Source organism: Macaca mulatta, chromosome 15 (assembly GCF_049350105.2).
Source record: "Macaca mulatta isolate MMU2019108-1 chromosome 15, T2T-MMU8v2.0, whole genome shotgun sequence".
Lineage (NCBI taxonomy): Eukaryota > Metazoa > Chordata > Mammalia > Primates > Cercopithecidae > Macaca > Macaca mulatta.
In genome coordinates, this window is record NC_133420.1 from 65,486,748 (window position 1) to 65,505,532 (window position 18,785).

The following is an 18,785-nucleotide window of genomic DNA, read 5'->3' on the forward strand; positions in this document are numbered from 1 at the left end:
CGCCACTGCACTCCAGCCTGGGCGACAGAGCGAGACTCCATCTCAAACAAATAAATAAATAAATAATAAAAACAAGTCCAAGAACATGATGGTGGAATAGGAGATCCAGGTTTTAGTTACTATCACAGAAATGCCAATTAGTAATTATCCACAGACAAGAACACCTTTGTGAAAATTCCAGAGCCTAGTGCTTAAGCACTCCCTTGGAGCACAAATACCAAAAGCCACATTAGAATGGTAAGAGTGACTTGATTTTTTGACTGCATCGCCCCTCACCAAGTCCACATGGGGCCAGAGAGCGATCCCCTGGGCCTATAGTTTCTGCAGTGGGAAAATGAGAGCCCGAGGCAGACATTCAGCTTCCCCAACTTTCCCAGCTTTCCAGGGTGCTTCCCAGGAGATCCATGTCTGTCGTGCCTCATAGGGAAGAGATGGGAGGGCTAGACCACTGGAGTCAGCTAGGAACAAAGAAGGGGGTGGGGCTCACACCAACCAGTATCATGACAATGCAAATCACGACAATGAGACCACATCCCTGCCAGTGGCCTCACCCAACCAGAGAGCCCAACCAGCAGCTCTGCCCATCTACAGCATGTCTATCCAACAAGCACAGTCAACAGTTGTGCCTGGGTTGGCTCCTGTGCCAGTGGTCCAGTCTGACCTCAGCTGAGCACAGCCTATGGCCTCACCTAATCGTATAGCTGAATCTCCAACTCCAAAGGACCAGGTAGTCCAACCAGACAGCCTGGCCACAGAACCCGTCTAACCTTGGAGCAGGGCCAGCAGCCCCATCCAGGCAAAAAATTCAGCCAATGTCCCCATTCAACAGCAAAACACAACATACAACCCCACCTGATTGCAAAATGCAGCCTATAGTCCTACCCATCTATGGTGCATACCCTGTAGCCTCACCTGACCGGGGAAATTCCAGAGTGCAGCCTGCAGCCCTCCCCAATCACAGAGCAGCCTGGCCTAAATGTGGAGCCCAGCCAGCTGCCCCTCCTAACCTCAGAGCCCAGCCAACAGACCTGCACTGGCCTCAGACCCCAGAGACAAGCCCCACCTAACCTCAGAGTATGGGCAGCTACCAAGTTCAACCAGAGATTCCAGCAGCAAGCCCTGCTTGCCCACAGGTACTATCAGCTGACCCATCCAGAACCCCAGGCTAGGCTGACTGCTGAAGGTCTTTCCTCACAGAAATGAACTGGTAAAGACTAAAAGAGATGACTACTTCCTCAAATGCACAGAAATCAACACAAGGACAAAAAGATCATTAAGAATCAAGGAGGGGCCAGGCGCAGTGGCTCATGCCTGTAATCCCAGCACTTTGGGAGGCCGAGGCAGGCAGATCACGAGGTCAGGAGATTGAAACCATCTTGGCTAACATGGCAAAACCCCATCTCTACTAAAAAATACAAAAAATGAGCCAGGCGTGGTGGCAGGAGCCTGTAGTCCAAGGCAGGAGAATGGCGTGAACCCGGAAGGAGGAGCCTGCAGTGAGCCAAGATCACGTCACTGTACTCCAGCCTGGGCAACAGGGCGAGACTCCGTCTCAAAAAAAAAAAAAAAGAAAAAAGAATCAAGGAGGCCAGCTGTGGTGGCTCACGCCTGTAATCCCAGTATTTTGGGAGGCTGAGGCAGGTGGATCACCTGTGGTCAGGAGTTCAAGACCAGCCTGGCCAACATGGTGAAACCTCATCTCTACTGAAACTACAAAAATTAGCCAGGCATGGTAGCACATGCTTGTAACCCCAGCTCCTGGGGAGGCTGAGGCAGGACAATTGTTTGAACTCAGGAGGCAGAGGCTACAGTGAGCTGAGATCGTGCCACTGCACTCCAGCCTAGGCAACAGAGCAAAACTCTGTCTCAAAAGAGAAAAAAAAAAAAAAAGAACCAAGGAAACATGATACCATAAAAGAAAATGAATAAAATGCCAAAAAACAACCCTAAAGAAATGGAGAACGACAGAACTGACTGACAAAGAATTCAGAATAATCCTCTTGGCCAGGTGCAGTGGCTCTCACTTGTAAACCCGGCACTTCTGGAGGCCAAGGCGGACAGACTGCTTGAGCCCGGTCAGTTCAAGACCAGCACAACATAGTGAAACCCGTCTCTATAAAAGAAAAAAAAAATTTAATAAAAATTCAAATAAATAAATAATCCTCTTAAAGAAGGTCTGTGAACCGCAATAAAACACAAATAACCGGCTGGGCATGGTGGCTCACGACTGTAATTCCAGCACTTTGGGAGGCCAAGGCAGGTAGATCACAAGGTCAAGAGTTCAAGGCCAGCTTGGCCAACATAGTGAAACCCCGTCTCTACTAAAAATACAAAAATTAGCCAGGTGTGGTGGCACACACCTGTAGTCCCAGCTACTCAGGAGGCTGAGGCAGGAGAATCGCTTGAACCCAGGAGGTGGAGTGAGCCGAGATTATCACTGCTCTCCAGCCTGGGTGACAGAGTAAGACTCCGTCTCAAACACACACACACACACACACACACACACACACACAAATAACAATATTAGAAAGACAATACATGAACAAAATGAAAACAAAGAAACAAATAATAAAAACCAAATCTTAGAGTTGAAGAATATAATGAGTGAACCAAATAATTCAATAGAAAACTTCAACAGCAGACTCAATCAAGCTGAAGAATCAGTGAAGCTGGGTATGATGGCTCATGCTTGTAATCCCAGTGCTTTGGGAGGCTGAGACAGGAGCATCACTTGAGGCCAAAAGTTCAAGATCAGCCAGGGCAACATAGTGAGACCCCGTCGGTATTAAAAAAAATTTTTTAGGCCAGGCGCCATGGCTCACGCCTGTAATTCCAGCACTTTGGGAGGCCGAGTAGGGCAGATCACCTGAGGTCAGGAGTTCGAGACCAGCCTGGTCAACACAGCAAAACTTTATCTCTACTAAAAATACAAAAAATTAGCTGGGCGTGGTGGTGTAATCCCAGCTACTTGGGAGGCTGAGGCAGAAGAATCGCTTGAACCCCGGAGGCAGAGGTTGCAGTGAGCCGAGATCGCGCCATTGCACTCCAGCCTAGGCAATAAGAGTGAAATTCCGTCTCCAAAAAAAAAATTTTTTTTAATTAGCCAAGCTTATTGGCACACACTTATGGTCCCAGCTACTCAAGAGGCTGAGGTAGGAGGATAAACTTCAGCCTGAGAGGTCGAGACTGCAATGAGCCACGACCACACCACTGCACTCCAGCCTAGGGGTCAGAGCAAGACCTGGTCTCAAAATAATAATAAATAAATAAATAAACAAATAAATAAAAAGCCAGTAGCTTTTTATAGAAACTTGGCAAACTAATTTTAAAAATCACATGGAGCCAGACATGGTAGCATGTTTGTGTAGTTGCAGCTACTCAGGAGACTGAGGTGGAAGGATCACTTGAGCCCAAAAGTTGGAGGCCAGCCTAGGCAACATAGTGAGACTCTATCTCAAAAAAACAACCAACCAACCAACCAAAAACACACACAGCAAAAAATTTGTATAGAAATCCAAAGGACCTACAATCGTACAACTTTGAGAAACTTTCTTTTCTGATCTGTATAAATTTATTATACAGCTATGATTATCAAGACAGTGTGATATTGGCATAAAGACAGACAAATAGATCAATAGAATAGAACAGGTCCAAATATAAATATGGAAAAAATATTTTAGAAAGGGTAAACTTTTCAACAGAAAGTGCTAAAATAGATATCTATGTGCAAACAAAAAAAATCTTCCATCCACATGACATCATACATAAGTCAAAACTAATCATAGACAAAAAAGTCAAACCTAAAAGTATAAAACTTCAAAAAGAGAACATCTTCCTGATCTTAGATTAAGCAAAAATTCTTAGATATAACAACAAAAGCACAAACCATAAAGGAAAAACTAAAGGGGACTTCAACAAAATCAAAAACTTGTTACAGGCCGGGCACAGTGGCTCAAGCCTGTAATCCCAGCACTTTGGGAGGCCGAGACGGGAGGATCACGAGGTCAGGAGATCGAGACCATCCTGGCTAACACGGTGAAACCCCGTCTCTACTAAAAAATACAAAAAACTAGCCGGGCGAGGTGGCGGGCGCCTGTAGTCCCAGCTACTCGAGGCTGAGGCAGGAGAATGGCGTAAACCCAGGAGGCGGAGCTTGCAGTGAGCTGAGATCTGGCCACTGCACTCCAGCCTGGGCGACAAAGCGAGACTCCCGTCTCAAAAAAAATAAAATAAAAATAAAATAAAATAAATAAATAAAAAGAAAATAAAAATTTTCTTTAAGCCACCATTGGAAATATCCACTGTTAGAATATTTGTATAAAATATTTGTGGAGCTCACATTTATTGAAAACATATGCCATGTGTTCAGATTGTTCTAAGCACTTTGTATGCATTATCTCATTATCTCATTATCTCTTACAATAACATTATGAGATAGTTGCTATTATGCCTATTTTGTTTTTCTTTTTTAAGCCAGTCAAATTTAGCAGTGGGGGATTGTATACCAACGTTAGTAACACTGCTGTGAATAAGTTCTGATGGGCCACTACCAGTGGACCAGCCTATTATTCGCATTTTATTGATTAAAACTCAGATGTTAATTTGTGCAAGGGATACGTAACCTAGTTAAGTTGCAGAACTGAGACTTGACCCCTGACATTTCTTACTCAAACTCACTTTATTCATCCCTGTATATTTTTATCTTTTTTTCTGTGTGTATACATACACAGATTTTTTTTTTCTTTTGTCTTTTCACTAGTAGATTCAGAAGAGAACAGAGGTCTTTTTAAATGTATTTCATACATTCAGGTAAGTTGTTTTTTTTTTTTTTCTCTAACAGTGTCTTATAAGAAGTTTTTTTGTTTTTTTGTTTTTTTTTTTGAGACGGAGTCTCCACCTCCCGGGTTCACGCCATTCTCCTGCCTCAGCCTCCCGAGCAGCTGGGACTACAGGCGCCCACCACCACGCCCGGCTAGTTTTTTTGTATTTTTTTAGTAGAGACGGGGTTTCACGATGTTAGCCAGGATGGTCTCGATCTCCTGACCTCGTGATCCGCCCGTCTCGGCCTCCCAAAGTGCTAGGATTACAGGCTTGAGCCACCGTGCCCGGCTATTTTCTTTTTATACATCTCTGTATTCTAACTTCTCTCAAAACAGTTATTACATATTCTTAGCAATATAATTTTTAGCCCTCAAAATGAATAAAAAATGAAACAAATAAACCTAACTGTACATAAAATTAGTAAAATGACCAGAGGATATAATTATTAGAAGTGACTTTAGAACTCAGTACTCTAATTGTATACATCAGTAAAATATATTTGTAGTGTTGTGACATATATTGGTTTTCATCCACTGTTCCTGGTTCATAATTCCCACAGCCCTAGTTACAGTCTTCTGATAGAATATTGGGTGTGTTAGGTCTCAGGGGCAGGTCTCAGGAAACAAAACCTCTTCCTCTGCCCTACTTTCACCTGCCCCAAGAAAGGACTATAATCTTTCCTCACCTTTCTCACTGTGGGTCTTAACACCCACCCCAGCGAGGGGACTGCCCTACACCCTGAGAGAAGGCATGCTGACATCATGAAGCTTCCACAAAAGCCCAAGAGGACTGGGTTCAGAGAGCTTCTGGAGAGCTGAACACCTGGAGGTTCCTGGATGGTGGCACCCAAGAAGGGTAGAGAAGCTCCACACCTCTTCCCCCATACCTTGCTCTATGCTTCCCTTCATCGATATCCTTTGTAAGATCCTTCAGAATAAACAAATAAATTTCAGTGTTTCCCTGAGTTCTGTGAGATGCTCCAGCAAATTAACTAAACCCAAAGAGGAGATTGTGGGAACACCAACATGAAGACAGCGGGTCATAACATCCAGGGCCCCAGACAGGAAACTGGTGTCCAGGGGTGTGCGGGCAGTCTTGAAGACTGAGCCCCCAACCTGAATTGAATTGGAGAACACCCAGCTGGTGTCCACTGCTTGGTGCACAAGGGAAAAACCCCCACACTTTTAGTCACAGATGTGTTCTATGTTGATTATTGTTGTGGTGGTGTGAGAGTGGAGGAAGAATGTGGTCTGAGAGTTTCCCCTACACAATATTTTTATTTTATTATTTTATTTTTTGAGACAGAGTCTTACTCTGTCACCCAGGCTGGAGCGCGGTGGCGCGACCTCAGCTCACTGCAACCTCCACCTCCTGGGTTCAAGCGATCCTCCTGTCTCAGCCTCCTGAGTAACTGGGATTACAGGTGCATACCAACATGCCTGGCTAATTTTTTGTATTTTTAGTAGAGAGATGGGGTTTTGCCATATTGGCCAGGCTGTTCTCAAACTCCTGACCTCAAGTGATCTGCCTGCCTCGCCTCCCAAAGTTCTGGGAATTACAGATGTGGGCCACTGCACCTGGCCCTCTCTTACACACTATTTTAAGAACATAAAGAACAGCAAAGATTTTAGATTGTACTTATTAGCTATAATAGCAGTATTACTATTTTAAAACCCTTTTTACATGAGTTCAATATAGAAAATAAGTAATTATAGTTGTAAAGAACTAATATTTTTATATAAAAGAGGAAAGGCAAAATATTTAAAGTCCTATAATTCTAAAATCTAAATTACAAATATATTCATTTGCAGGGGCTAAAAGTTAAACAAATAATAAACATCATTATGAACTTGTGATTTTAAAAAAATACATTAGCCAGGCTTGGTGGCTCATGCCTATAATCCCAGCACTTTGGGAAGCCAAGGTGGGATGATCGCTTGAGGCCAGGAGTTTGGGACCAAACTGGGCAACATAGCAAGACCCCCACCTCTAAAGAAAATTGAAAAATAAAAGAAGAGTTCAAGGCTGAGAGAGGTTGGTTTTTAAATTGGAAAGATGAACTAGAACTTCAGTTGTTTTTTTTTTTTTTTTTTTTTGAGATGGAGTCTTGTTCTATCACCCAGGATGGAGTGCAGTGGCCTGACCTCAGCTCACTGCAACCTCCACCTCCTGGGTTCAAGTGATTCTCCTGCCTCAGCCTCCTGAGTAGCTGGGATTACAGGCATGTGCCACCACACCTGGCTAATTTTTGTATTTTTAGTAGAGACGGGGTTTCACCATGTTGGTCAGGCTGGTCTCACACTCCTGACCTCATGATCTGCCCGCCTCAGCCTTCAAAGTGCTGGGATTACAGGCGTGAGCCACCACGCCTGGCCTGAACTTTAGATCTTTCAACTCACTGTCCACAGTTCTGCCATTACAATACAAGCTCTCATAGCAAAACACACTATTTAAAAAGTTTATACAGGCCAGGGACCGTGGCTCATGCCTGTAATCCCAGCACTTTAGGAGGCCATGGTGGGAGGATCACTTGAGGTCAGGAATTAGAGACTAACCTGGGCAACATAGCAAAACCCCATCACTAAAAAAAATTTTTTTAATTAAAAAAAATTAAAATAAAAAAAAAAGTCCAAGGCTGAGAGAGGTTGGTTTTTAAATAGGAAAGCTGAACTAGGACTTTTTTTGTTCGCAAATCCACTTTTACTTTTCATTAGTTTAAATCCTTCGGGGTACAACATCATGTGAATTCTGTGTCCAATGGTCTTAGCAGGAAGATTCCTTTGGAATTTGGCACGGACCATGTCTGTTTCCATGGGTGCAAATTACCTTTCCACAGATTACTCTGGTTTTGTTTGGTTTGCCACCAAGTCACTGTGTTGTTCTTTGCCTTGTATACATAAGCACAAATCTCTTGCCCAAATAGAATTCAGTTTCATCTCAGGCATAAACACCTTCAATTTAAAAACAGTTATGTGCTCTCTTTGATTCTGGAGACCCCACTTTTAGCAAACAAAAAATGGCCTTGGACCACAGCCTTCCAGACACATTTGCCTTTTAGAATTCCTATTCCCAACAGGCCTCTAAAAGCTTCAAGATGGTGGAAAAAGTAAACTACAGCTTTTGATCTTTCAACTCACTGTCCAGAGTTCTGCCATTACAATATAATCTCTCATGGCTAAAGACACTATTTTAAAAGTTTACACAGGCCAGGCACAGTGAATCACACCCACAATCCTGGTGCTTTAGGAGGCCACAGTGGGAGGACTGCTTGAGGCCAGAAATTTCAGACCAGTGAACATACTGAGAATAATAAATAAATATACTCTCAAGCCCACACCAGAGCTACTGACTCAGAATTTACATTTTAATAATACATCCAGGTTATCCACACACACACTAAAACTTTGAGAATCACTGATCTAAAACAGTGCTGTCCAACAGAACTTTCCACACTGATGGAAATATTTTATATCTCCATTGTCAATGTTGGAGACATATCAGACAGGGCAGATATAGAATGTCTCAAATTAGAACTGCACCTAAACATAATTTCTTACACTACTAAATGAAATAAATCTCCATTACCCTAATATATATACTCTTCCACTAAATATAATGCCAATAATATATCCAAAGCAGGCTGGGCACTGTGACTCACGCCTGTAATCCCAACACTTTGGGAGGCTGAGGCAGGTGGATCACTTGAATTTAGGAGTTGGAGACCAGCCTGTGCAACATGACGAAACCCCATCTCTACGAAAAATTTAAAAAATAAATTAAAAAAAGAGCCGGGCATGGTGGCATGAGGCCGCAGTCCCAACTACTCGGGAGGCTAAGGTGGGAGAATCACCTGAACCCGGGAAGTCAAGGGTGCAGTGAGCTGTGACTGCATCACTGCACTCCAGCCTGGGCAACACAGCAAGACCCTGTCTCAAAAAAAAAAAAAAAAGAAAAGAAAGAAAGGAAAAAAGATTCACTATTAAATTACAAGAACTGCAGGGCATGGTGGCTCAAGTCTGTAATCCCAGCACTTTGGGAGGATGAGGAAGGTGGATCCCCTGAGATGAGGAGTTCGAGACCAGCCTGGCCAACATGGTGAAACCCATCTCCACTAAAAATACAAAAAAATTAGCCAGGCTTGGTGGTTAGGGCCTGTAATCCCAGCTACTCAGGAGGCTGAGGCAGGAGAATCGCTTGAACCTGGGAAGCAGAGGTTGCAGTGAGCCGAGACCGTACAACTGTACTCCAGCCTGGGTAACAGAGCGAGACTCCGTCTCAAAAAATAAATAAACAAATAAATTACAAGAACTAGCTAATATTTCTTCTTTAAGAAAACGGATAGGACAGGACATAAACAATTAAAGACCTTCCATGATTTTTGTTTAAGATTTTAATATAAAGTTTTTTTAACTTTTAAGTTCAGGCGTACATGTGAAGGTCTGTTACATAGGTAAACTTGTATCATGGGGGTTTCTTGTACAGATTATTTCGTCACCTAGGTATTAAGCCTAGTACCCACTAGTAATTTTTCCTGATCCTCTCCCTCCTATTTTTGCAAAAGTATTTTCAGAAAACAAAAGTTGTTAAGTTTGTTTCCTTTTGCTAGAATATCTCACAAATACAGTAAACCTTTGATGAAAAAATGAAATATTTCTGGCCAGGCACAGTGGTTCATGTCTGTAATCCCAGCACTTTGGGAGCTGAGGTGGGTGGATCACCTGAGGTCGGGAATTCAAGTCCAGCCAGACCAACATGGAGAAGCCCCGTGTCTATTAAAAATACAAAATTAGCCGGGCATGGTAGCGCATGCCTGTAATCCCAGCTACTCAGGAGGCTGAGGCAGGAGAACTGTTGAACCCAGGAGGCGGAGGGTGCAGTGAGCCAAGATTGCGCCACTGCACTCCAGCCTGGGCAACAAGAGCAAAATTCCGTCTCAAAAAATAGTAATAATAATAATAATTAAATATTTCCAATTTTGAAAGTTCACAAACTACCCCTAAAGTCTGCTCCAACAGTAATTTTTAATTTGGCTGACCATTTGACCTTGAATTCCACCCATGGAGCCAGATCACTTCTCTCATAAGGTGTGCTATAAGACACAATGATCGGCCGAGAAAATCACTTGAACCCTGGAGGCGGAGGTTGCAATGAGTCAAGGTCATGTCACGCTCCAAGCTAGGCGACAGAGCAAGACTCTGTCTTTAAAATAAAATTTAAAAATATATATATAATAATCTACTAGAAGAAAGAAATGGGGAAGTTACTGCCCATATCCTTCCCTGTGAAACTACTGAAGGAAATGTTAACACTCCCAAACTACAGAAAGATTTTAGGATTAGGAAGATTCCATTCTTACCAATAAGGCTGCAAACCCCACCTGAGACCAAGACCATGATGATGAGATAAAGCAAAAGACAGGCAAAGCCAGCCTAATCTTTTTTATTATTATTATTATTTTTTTGGAGATGGAGTTTCTCTCTTGTCGCCCAGGCTGGAGTGCAACGGTGCGATCTTGGCTCACCGAACCTCTACCTCCCGGCTTCAAGCAATTCTCCTGCCTCAGCCTCCTGAGTAGCTGAGATTACAGGAATCCACCACCATGCCTAGCTAGTTTTTGTATTTTAAGTAGAGACAGGGTTTCACCACGTTGGCCAGGCTGGTCTCAAACTCCTGACCTCAGGTGGTCCGCATGTTTCAGCCTCCTAAAGTGCTGGGATTACAGGTGTGAGCCACCACACCTGGCCCAAAATGGCCTAATCTTGAGTCTCCAATAGGTTATTAACGGAGGTTGGGAATAGGCCAGTGGTAGTAACAACAAAAAAGGCAGGGAGTTAAAAGGTAGCTGAAAGTGCCAGGCATGGTGGTTCATGTCTGTAATCCCAGCACTTGGGGAGGCCGAAGCTCAAGAATCACTTGAGGCCAGGCATTTAAGACCAACCTGGGTAGCAGGGCAAGATCCTATTTCTTTAAAAAAAAAAAAAAAAAAAAAAGAAAAGAAAAAAAAAAGCTAAAGACTGAGATTAGCATTCAAATCGTTTAACTTTGTTGCTCAGTTCTATTTACACATCAAATCTAATAGTAACTAAAAATTTCCTGTTACACTTTTCTGTATTTCATGAGGGACACTTAAAACTATGGTATTTACATAAGTAAGGATTCCCAATGATCTAAGAGCATGCCTTTCATAAATGTCAAAGCTATACTATATATCACTAAACAGTATTTGTAGTGTATTTTTAATCTGGTGGTTGTTTTTTATATATATATATATATATTTTTTTTTTTTTTTAGTGAACCCAGATTACTCAGGAGATGTTTTATATTTCAGTGTGATCCTTGCCCAGATCAAATATTTGACTCCTTAGAAGAACAATTTCTAAAGTCAAAGTAATCACTAATCTTCTCACGGAAAAAAGAAAACATGTTTTTAGCAGCTTTAATACACAACATAGAAAAATCAATGCCACCAAGATGTACATATGTATTTATACATATAACTTAAGTCATAAGGGTTTACTGGTAAGTAGGAGACACACAAGTCCAAGGAACTGGACAGTTTCTTTCTTTAAAAAAAAAAAAAAAAGCAAAAAACATTATTCTAAGATGTTTCCATATCAACTCTTCCACAATCCACAATTATTCTTGATAAGATAGGAGACACACAAGTCCAAGGAACTGAACAGAGTTTAAAAAAAAAGCAAAATATGTTCTTCTAAGATGTTTCCGTATCAGCTCTTCCACAATCCACAACTATTCTTGATAAAGCCCAATACTGTAAAAACTAGACATCAAAAAAAAATTGAATATATTTTAGTGAAAGTGCTAACAGCTTAGACTGAGTGACACACTATCAATTGTATATAATACTGTCCAAACGAGAAAGGTCTCATTATCAAATCACATTAACATTTAATAAGATGCACATCTCATTCATAAATCTGTTGGTGTCTCAGTTTTGGACAACGTATGAAACCGACATGTAAAACACAATCCAGCCTCCTTTTAAAACCCTGTGGCCCTGTAACTCCAAAGATAACAAGAAAGCAACTTTTAAGAAGTCTGCTTTTGTCATCAAGCAGACATTGGAACTAAACGTCAGATGAGACACCACATTATAGATAGGTATACTACTGTATTTATTAAAACAGCATGCCTGGCAGCAAAGAAGGATTTCCCAAATTTGATACAAGCACAAACCGGCCAGGCGCAGAGGCTCACACCTGTAATCCCAGCACTTTGGGAAGCCATGGCGGGTGGATCACCTGAGGTCAGGAGTTCAAGACCAGCCTGACCAATATGATGAAACCCCGTCTCTACCAAAAATACAGAAATTAGCTGGGCGTGGTGGTGGGTGCCTGTAATCCCAGCCATTCGGGAGGCTGAGACAGGAAAATTGCTTGAACCCGAGAGGCGGAGGCTGCAGTGAGCCAAGATCATGCCATTGCACTCTAGCATGAGCAATAAGAGCAAAACTCTGTCTCAAAAAAAAAACAAACACACACACACACACACACAAACCATGAAAGACTGAAAAATTCAGTTCACTAAAATTATGAGCTTTTCTCACCAGAAGACTATGAAGAGATGAAAAGTCAAGTCATAAATTGGGAAAGGATATTTGCAACCTATAAATTAACAAATAATTAGTATCCAGAATATATAAAGAACTCTTAAAAATGAATCGGAAAAAGAGAAACAACCAAAAAAAATATATAGGCAACAAAATTGAATATACACTTCGCAGAAGCACAAATGACCAATGAATATATATGAAAACATGACCAGGTTCAGGAAATGGTGATAAAAAACACCATTTCAAACAATTTCAAACCCACCAGATTAGAAAAAAAAAAAATTAATTTAAAGTCTGACAATATCAAGTGTTGGGGAGGAAGTGAAGCAGCCAAAACACACACTGCTGGCTCTTGACTCAGTAACCACAAGATTTACAATTACCATGAGCCAATTCAGTGACTCAAACTCTGGAAGTGTTTGGTAAGCATTAAGCAACTGATAATGACCAATCAAGCATTCTGAGAACACATGAGGATTACTGCCAAATACAAATTTTGGCCCTTAATGAACCGGATTCAATCTGACTCAGCAATATAACAAAGAAACTTTCAGCCATTTATCCAGTTTATCCAGTTTATTTTGTGAAGTACAAAATAATCAGGTATTCATTTCCTCTTAGAATACTGATGACATAATGTGACTAAAATTTTAATGAACCATTTATCATTCCAGTTACACTATTATTTCAATGAAAACAAGCAGTTCACACTGGTATTACTTTAAAACTAGTGCTTATACCTTGTAGGAATTGGAATGGTCCAGTGGCCACCTAAGAGGGGCAAAATGGCATAAAAGAATGCAGCATAGGCATTGAGATTGGACAGATTTCAGTTCAAATTCACTCTACCTAGCTGTAACTTTAGTTAAGTTACACAACCTCTGTGATCCTCAGTTTCCTCGGTACATAAAAAACACGCACATCGGCCGGCCGCGGTGGCTCAAGCCTGTAATCCCAGCACTTTGGGAGGCCGAGACGGGCGGATCACGAGGTCAGGAGATCGAGACCATCCTGGCGAACACGGTGAAACCCCGTCTCTACTAAAAAAATACAAAAAACTAGCCGGGCGAGGCGGCGGGCGCCTGTAGTCCCAGCTACTCGGGAGGCTGAGGCAGGAGAATGGCGTAAACCCGGGGGGCGGAGCTTGCAGTGAGCTGAGATCCAGCCACTGCACTCCAGCCCGGGCGACAGAGCCAGACTCCGTCTCAAAAAAAAAAAAAAACAAAAAAAAAACAACAAAAAAAAAAAACACGCACATCACAACCTACCTACCTAGTTCAAGTGTGAGAACTGAGTGTTTTTGGGTTTTTTGTTTTTTGTTTTTTTGAGACAGAGACTCTTTCTGTCGCCCAGGCTGGAGTGCAGCGGCATGATCTCGGCTCACTGCAACCTCCGCCTCCCAGGTTCAAGCAATTCTCCTGCCTCAGTCTCCCAAGTAGCTGGGATTACAGGCACACGCCACCACACCAGCTAATTTTGTATTTTTAGTAGAGACGGGGTTTCACCATGTTGGCCAGGCTGGTCTCGAAATCCTGACCTCAGGTGATCCACCCGCCTGGGCCTCCCGAAGTGCCAAGATGACAGGGATGACTCACAGTGCCCGGCCAAGATTATTTCTTTTGAGGTAGGGTTTTGCTCTGTTGCCCAGGCTGGAGTGCAGGGGCATGATCTCGGCTCACTGCAGCCTCAAGCTCCTGAGCTCAGGTGATCCTCCCACCTCAACCTCCCGTGTAGCTGGGACTATAGGCATGAACCACCAACCCCAGCTAATTTTTCTGTAATTTTTGTAGAGATGGGTCTCACTGTGTTGTCCAGGCTGGTCTTGAACTTCTGGGCTCAAGCAATCCACCCACCTAGCATTTCCAAAGTGCTGGGACTACAGGCATGAGCCACTGCACCTGGCCAAGTATTTAACAGGGTCGGGTGTGGTGGCTCACGCCTGTAATCCCAGCACTTTGGGAGGCCGAGGTGGGCAGATCACCTGAGGTCAGGAGTTTGAGACCAGCCTGGCCAACATGGTGAAACCCCATCTCTACTAAAAATACAAAAGTTAGCCAGACATGGTGTCAGGCACCTGTAATCCCAGCTACTAGGGAGGCTGATGCAGGAGAATCACTTGAACTCGGAAGGTGGAGGTTGCAGTGAGCGGAGATCGCACCTTTGCACTCCAACCTGGGGGATAAGAGTGAGACTTCATCTCAAAAAAAAGGATTGGCTGGGCGCAGTGGCTCACGCCTATACTCCCAGCACTTTGGGAGGCCGAGGCGGGTGGATCACGAGGTCAAGAGAGCAAGACCATTCTGGCCAACATGGTGAAACCCTGTCTCTACTAAAAATACAAAAATTAGCCAGACGCGGTGGCGCGCCGTCTGTAGTCCCAGCTACTTGGCAGGCTGAGGCAGGAGAACCGCTTGAACCCAGGAGGTGGAGGTTGCAGTGAGCCGAGATTGTGTCACTGCACTCCAGCCTGGCGACCGAGCGAGACTCTGTCTAAGAAAAAAAAGGAAAAAAAGTGTTTAACAATCCTGGCTCATTAGTATATACCTAGTGTCAGCATCCTTTCCTCTGTGAATCTTGCCACTTTCAACTAAAATTTCTAAAATCTGACATTGTTACTCTCAATTCATAGGAAAATATTAGTTACCTTCAAGTTATTTTCTAATGTTACAGGACACTGTATGTTACATGTTGGAAGAGCACTACTCTGCTTGCTTCTTTTTTCTAATTGAACATACTTTTCCTATAAGAAATTCTGGGCCGGGAGCGGTATCTCACACCTGTAATCCCAGCACTCTGGGAGGCCAAAGCGGGTGGATCACCTGAGTTGGGGAGTCCAAGACCAGCCTGACCAACATGGAGAAACCCTGTCTCTACTAAAAACACAAAATTAGCCACGCGTGGTGGCACATGCCTGTAATTCTAGCTACTCAGGAGGCTGGGGCAGGAGAATCACTTAAACTTGGGAGGTGGCAGTTGCAGTGAGCTGAGATGGCGCCATTGCACTCCAACCTGGACAACAAGAGCGAAGAAGCTCCGTTTCAAAACAGAAAAAATAAATTCTGAAAAATCCTATTATTTCCTTAGAAATCTGGAAAAGAGGATGGATTTTCATTTGTTTTGGTATAGAAGCAGGGATTCCCATTCTGTGTGGGAAACTAAACCCAGGTGATTTCTAAGCTTCTTTTCAGTTTGAGGTTTTTTTTAATTGTTAGAAAAAAAGTTTATTTAATGTTTTAAGGCACTCTGTATTACCTTTTGCATTTCTTGAGAAAGACTGTCTTAAAAAAACCCACCTGATTGATGATTAATAAACATTTTTAATGAATCTGTGAGAAAAAAGATTACTCTTAATCTACATTTGAAAAATCTCAATACATTCAATAATATAATTAAAGAACAGGAAAAACTTGTAATATTGGCATTTACACCCAGGGCTAATGATATTTCAATTATAATGCTGAAAATATTCGGTAAAAATTTTGGACACTGAATTAAACATCAGGGATCCAGCTGGGCGCAGTGGCTCACACCTGTAATCACAGCACTTTGGGAGGCCAAAGCGGGTAGGTCATTTGAGGTCAGGAGTTCGAGACCAGCCTGGGCAACGTTGTGAAACCCCATCGCTACTAAAACTATAAAAATTAGCTGGGCGTGGTGCTGGCTGCCTGTAATCCCAGCTACTTGGGAGGCAGAGGCAGGAGAATCGCTTGAACCTGGGAAATAGAGGTTGCAGTGAGCTGAGATCACGCCACAGCACTCCAGCCTGGGCAACAGTGCAAGGCTCAGTCTCAAAAAATAAATAAATAAATAAATAAATAAACAAACATCAGGGATCCTTAAATACCATAGTTAAAAGACATGCAAGATAATGTAACATTTGCCAGTCAAAAATACGTGCACTAGCAGCTCATGCCTCCCAGCAGTTTGGGAGGCTGCGGTGGGAGGATCATTTGAGCTCAGGAGTTCAAAATCAGACTGGGCAACATAAGGAGACTCCAACTCTACAAAAAAAATTTTTTTTCATTAAAAAATACACTAACAATCATTGATGAGACTTGTCTACAGATCTATTGTTATCTTTTCATAATACTGTTAGTCTTCTTCAAAATCAAAGTGAAAAAATCTTTCAGATACACAGAAGAAATGCCATGATTAGGAAATCAGTCTTAAACACTAAACTAAAGAGAAATTGAAGAAGTTTTTATATTTACAGTTTATTTTTTTTTCCTTTGCCTTCTTTAAAAAAAACAAGCAAACAAAAAAAAACCACACAGGCCAGGCGCCTATAATCCCAGCACTTTGGGAGGCCAAGGCCGGAGGATCATTTGAGGTCAGAAGTTCGAGACCAGCCTGACCAACATGGTGAAACCCCATCTCTACTAAAATACAAAAATTAGCCAGCCATAGTGACAAGTGTCTATAAGCTCAGCTACTCGGGAGGCTGAAGCAAGACAGTCACTTGAACCCAGGAGGCAGAGGTTGCAGTGAGCCAAGATCGCGCCACTGCACTCCAGCCTGGGCAACAGACCGAGACTCCCTCTGGAAAAAAATAAAAAGAAACAAACAAAAAAGAAGTTTTTTTTCCAATGAGGTCCTAGCAGGTTAGCAAAGTTAACTGCTGTGCAATGACAGCGATGGTCACTGACTAAAGAAACATTAAGTTTCACATCTCCATAATAATAATGATTGTTATTAATGCAACACACAGTAGGTATTCAATAAACACAATGAATAGAACTAGAAACAAAAATTTAATAAAATATCACTTACAGTAAGTTAATGCAGACAATGTAATTATTTTAAGACTTGAGACATTTCACATTCTTTGCCATAATACGGAATTTTTTTTTGAGTCGGAGTCTCACGTTGTCGTCCAGGCTGGAGTGCAAATGACTCGATCTCTGCTCACTGCAACCTCCGCCTCCCAGGTTCAAGCCATTCTCCTGCCTCGGCCACCAGAGTAGCTGGGATTACAGGCGCCTGCCACCACGCCCGGCTGGCTTTTTGTATTTTTAGGAGAGACGGAGTTTCATCAAGTTGGTCAGGCTGGTCTTGAACTCCTGACCTCGTGATCCGCCCGCCTAGGCCTCCCAAAGTGCTGGGATTTCAGGCGTGAGCCACAGCGCCCGGCCAATACGGAAACTTTTAGTTTAACTAGGTTGGGACATTAACTAGAAAGAACTAACACTAAAGACTAAGTATCTTCTTTTTCCCCACCATCAAATCTGATAAAATTAAAAAGGAAAACATCCACCATATCTAATCAAATTCTGAAATGCTAATAACTGAAAAGACAAAGCACTAACGAGTAAAGTTAGAATAGAATATATGTAATACTTAACCAAATTACCAAATCTGGTTTCGCAACACTGCATGGTGACAAAAAAGTATCAATATTTTATTTCAGTTTAACATAAAACGTATTTTTATGCCCAACCACACTTTTAACACGCTAGTCTGGAAACACAGTTGGCAACAAAGGTCAAAGATCACTGATATAGCTCAAATAAATGAACCTGACGTTCCACAAGAAAGACTGGGGCGGTTCCTGAGGCCCAGGTGGACTGTATAGGTAAGCCTCCACCCAAGAAACAAAAAAGGCGGATAAACATACCTGGAGAAGGCCAGACAAAGCCAAAGATATCCCCAAAAATCACTCAACTCTGGTCTAGTCTCCACCCTTTCTCCCCAGTCTCACTGCCTCAGGGAGAACTAAATCTACACCGCACGTCCCCAGCTCACTCTAAACTCCCCACCACTCACCTTCTTTACTAAAACCTGGGTACCCCTCCCTGACATCCTCTAGTTCCCACCGAGCTCTCAATCCAGCCCGACATAAGTCTACTATGCCTGTCTTCCAGTAGGGTATTAGTCTCCTTAATCCGAACTCATTTTCCCGCATCCCGTTTACCCTCCGCCCCTTCAACTCCGGTCCCCTCACTCCGACCCTTCTCCCAGAATCCTCCCCAAATCGCGGGTCTCCGGCCACTTTTCCCTCCCACCTCCTAGCTCCGGCGCCTTTCACCTCGCTCGGCCCCCCAGCCCGTTTCCTAGTCTCCCAGAACCGGCCCCCCTCCCCCAACTCCGCCCCTCTTCCCCCTCCCCCAGAGGGAGGCCCCTCTCACCTGAATGCCGCTGCTGCCGCCGTCCCAGAAGCCGAAAGGTGCTGGCACCGGCCGGCCTCCGACGCTCGGTCCCCGCTGAGCTCCCGACGGCCCCTAGGGAGAGCGAACGCCACCACCTCCAACTCTGCCCGCTCCGGGCCAGGCCGTCACCGTAGCCACCGCCAGTGCCGCAGCCGCCATGTTGAAGTCCTACTTCCCTCCTCCTTCCCCTCACCGCCCCACCCCTTTGGGCGTCTGACGTCATGGCGCCGCGCTCCACACGCCCG

The 18,785-nt window shown here is 43.3% G+C and overlaps 1 protein-coding gene and 1 pseudogene across 6 annotated transcripts in view; both read right to left on the bottom strand.

Annotated features, from left to right (window-relative positions):
• Positions 1-18,778, bottom strand: part of UBAP1 (ubiquitin associated protein 1) — a 73,841-nt gene extending 55,063 nt beyond the window's left edge. For 2 of the 5 annotated variants that reach the window (XM_015117369.3, XM_015117367.3), the window contains exon 1: positions 18,520-18,778. In XM_015117369.3, coding sequence (XP_014972855.1) covers positions 18,520-18,763 — 244 coding nt within the window. In that variant the 5' untranslated portion in view covers positions 18,764-18,778. The remainder of the gene's footprint in view (positions 1-18,519) is intronic. The other 3 variants (XM_077965117.1, XM_077965116.1, NM_001266514.1) reach the window with 2 other exon arrangements.
• LOC144334641 (uncharacterized) lies at positions 11,619-13,620 on the bottom strand (annotated as a pseudogene). Its single transcript, XR_013404751.1, has one exon. The product of XR_013404751.1 is annotated as an uncharacterized LOC144334641 (transcript).
• Positions 18,779-18,785: the final 7 nt, after the last annotated feature.